The 2,745-nt window shown below is 41.6% G+C and overlaps 1 protein-coding gene across 1 annotated transcript in view; it reads right to left on the reverse strand.

Moving 5' to 3' along the window:
* LOC101847054 (parathyroid hormone/parathyroid hormone-related peptide receptor) overlaps positions 1–2,745 on the reverse strand; it is a gene marked incomplete in the record, with an annotated part of 17,864 nt that overhangs the window by 12,378 nt on the left and 2,741 nt on the right. Inside the window, 1 exon segment of the mRNA XM_013085362.2 lies at positions 2,525–2,663. Coding sequence (XP_012940816.2) covers positions 2,525–2,629 — 105 coding nt within the window.

Genomic DNA, 2,745 nt, shown 5'->3' on the forward strand with positions numbered 1-2,745 from the left:
GAGAGAGAGAGAGAGAGAGAGAGAGAGAGAGAGAGAGAATGATTTACAAAAAGAAATGGAAATGACCAAGACATGGTCGTAATTACCGTATGCGGCAGGCTGGAAACCCACAAAAGAATGTGCGCAAAAAGACAGCCAAATGAAACGAAATGCAATCAGTCAAATGAACAAGCTAAATGATATACAGGGTGATCCAAAAAACCTAATCCAAAAAAACGAAACAACTAAACTACTTTTTTCTGAATATCTCGCACAGAACTTTTACTAGAATGTTATAATTTGAAACAGATATATTTCCTCCAAATTGAATTTGTTTGACCTAAAATTTGTAAAGAAAATACCTGTTTTTGAAATCGGATATGGCTTTTATAAAAACCAGCAGAAAGTAAAGTTGTTCCCGCATCCGATTGTGGATTGCCTTGTTAGTGAGACAACTTCCTGGGCCTTCGGCATATTGTGATAGGGTGGCCAGTTACTTTCCACTCCGCCTTTACTTCCCCAACTCGAAGTCAGGTACTCATTACTGATGGGTGGGCAGGACCGGGCGAAAAAAATACGTGTCCAAAGCGAGACTCGAACCCAGACTTTCCCCTTCAAAATCACGTATAAACGCAAAATGCGCCAATTTAAAAGATCTTGTAAGGAGAGCCATGAAATGATTGTTTCGTTTTTTCTCTTTTTTTCTTTTAAAAATCTAATCTTTCCATCCCTGTAAAATTAAAACAATATTCCTTTTCTCTTACAGAGTTAAAAAAATAATAGTACAATTTTGGAATTCCGAGAGCCAGTGCTCTATACCCGTATGTCTTTCTTTGAACTCGATACATTTTAACGCGTCGTTCGTAATGTTCAGTGGTTGCCAAACACAAAAATACACCCAACCATAAGTACTTAAAGCCACACACGCTGTACACGTTACAGTATGGAGTTGTTTCTAGAGACAATTGGGGGTAGAGTGAGGTTGCCCAAAAAGACGACATTTGTGTATTTTACATAATATCCAGATAGGTGAATATGGGCTTTGCCAAGGAACCAAATGTCACAGAGCAAATGTTCGCGCATTTCAATACGATCGAGGAATCACGAATACATTGCTCTGATCCTCTGATCCGTGTCAGGAAAATGGTACAGTCGTAGATGAAGATCTACATTGAGAATGCAGACAGTTGAGATGAAGGAAAGTCCTAGCTGCACTCATTGTCGACAGACAGACGTCCCATGGGGCTCATCTACTGAATGCTGCACCCTGGTGACTTTTAAAGTGGTGCAAACGGTGTTTGTTTGACCTGAAGCGGTCATTTTGTCCAGGGAATTTTTAGTACTGATTCTCTACAGGTCCTAATGGCAACCACACACGACACAGGCCGTCCTCAAGTTCGGGCCTCAATTGGACTGCGCAGACCTCACACAGACAAAGCACAGGCCGAGCGGGCCAAGCGAAATGAAAACATATCCCTGGCCTGTGCGAGGACTGATCAAGGCCGGTCTGAATTCTGTTCTCGCCTGAAATTTAAATGAGGCCAGAGTGCTGATTATGAGTTTTAATGAAATAAAATGGCAACGTGGTCAAGAGACATTGTTTTGGACTTTATTAACAAATACTAAAAAACACCAATGCCTTTGGAAAATTAAGTGCAAAGAGGACGGCAGCAGACAATTCAAAGACAAACCGTATGAGGAGCTCGTCAGTTACTAGAAACATTTTCACGCAAATGCCCTCAGGAACAGAGTCATAAAAAATAATCCCCGTATGATCTGCGTGTTGCATGGAATTTTAATGTTGCAGTCAATCTCTCATGTGGCAAAATTGTCTCACTCATCAGGGTATTCTGTTTTTCTAAGGGACTCACGATGTGCAGAAACTTGGTTAACATGCTCTCGTCCATTCGTAAATAATTCCGATAATCTGAAGAATATTCCACCAATTCACGAAGCAAGTTAATGTTTGAGGGTTTAGAGTTCGTTTCTCGAGTGGGAGAAAATTTTTATCGAGTATCTCGGTCTTTCTGCTGTGATGTTGTATTCCTCTCGGCCCGAATTGGCTCTGACAGCCAAGGTCGGCGCCCATCTCCTAAATGGTCTGAAACTGCGTCGATGGATTCTTAAAAACATCTTTCCAAGAATTTTCAAGTGTATGAGTTGTAAGTAGTTAGTAGCAGTACTAGTACTCGAGGAAAAAATAAACACATCGCTACCTTGGACCTACAAAATTCTATCTTACATTTTTGGCTGCTATGAATGACTAAAATCATGAGGTCAGAAACCAAATGTCCACCTGCTCTATCAAAATCGTACGATTATTCGGAGTCGTATCAAGATATTCAAATAGACTTGACGAAAAAGCTTGACAAACTCAAAATTGTTTAACGTCAAATTTCTCACAACTAGGAACTGAGCAGATAAAACTTTGTAGTTCTATGGTAGCGACGTGACTCTGAGCCTCCATAAGTTGTTATCCTGAGCAGATGGAACTTTGTTATTCTAGGGCAATGACGTTTCTCTGAGCTTCCCTATCCGTCCTCACCTGGAAAGAGTTAAAGAACATCTCGAAGTAGAGCTTGACAGTCTCCGTGATGGCGCTCACGTTTTCAGGCACGGCGAGCGTGATCAGGTAGTGCACGCCAAACATGGGGATGAGCACCAGGGTCGACTTGCCCAGACGTCTGAAAACACGGTCGGACAGGTGTGTGTGTATGTGTGTGTGTGTGTGTGTGTGTGTGTGTGTGTGTGTGTGTGTGTGTGTGT

The sequence above is a fragment of the Aplysia californica genome, unplaced genomic scaffold (assembly GCF_000002075.1).
Source record: "Aplysia californica isolate F4 #8 unplaced genomic scaffold, AplCal3.0 scaffold00368, whole genome shotgun sequence".
NCBI lineage: Eukaryota > Metazoa > Mollusca > Gastropoda > Aplysiida > Aplysiidae > Aplysia > Aplysia californica.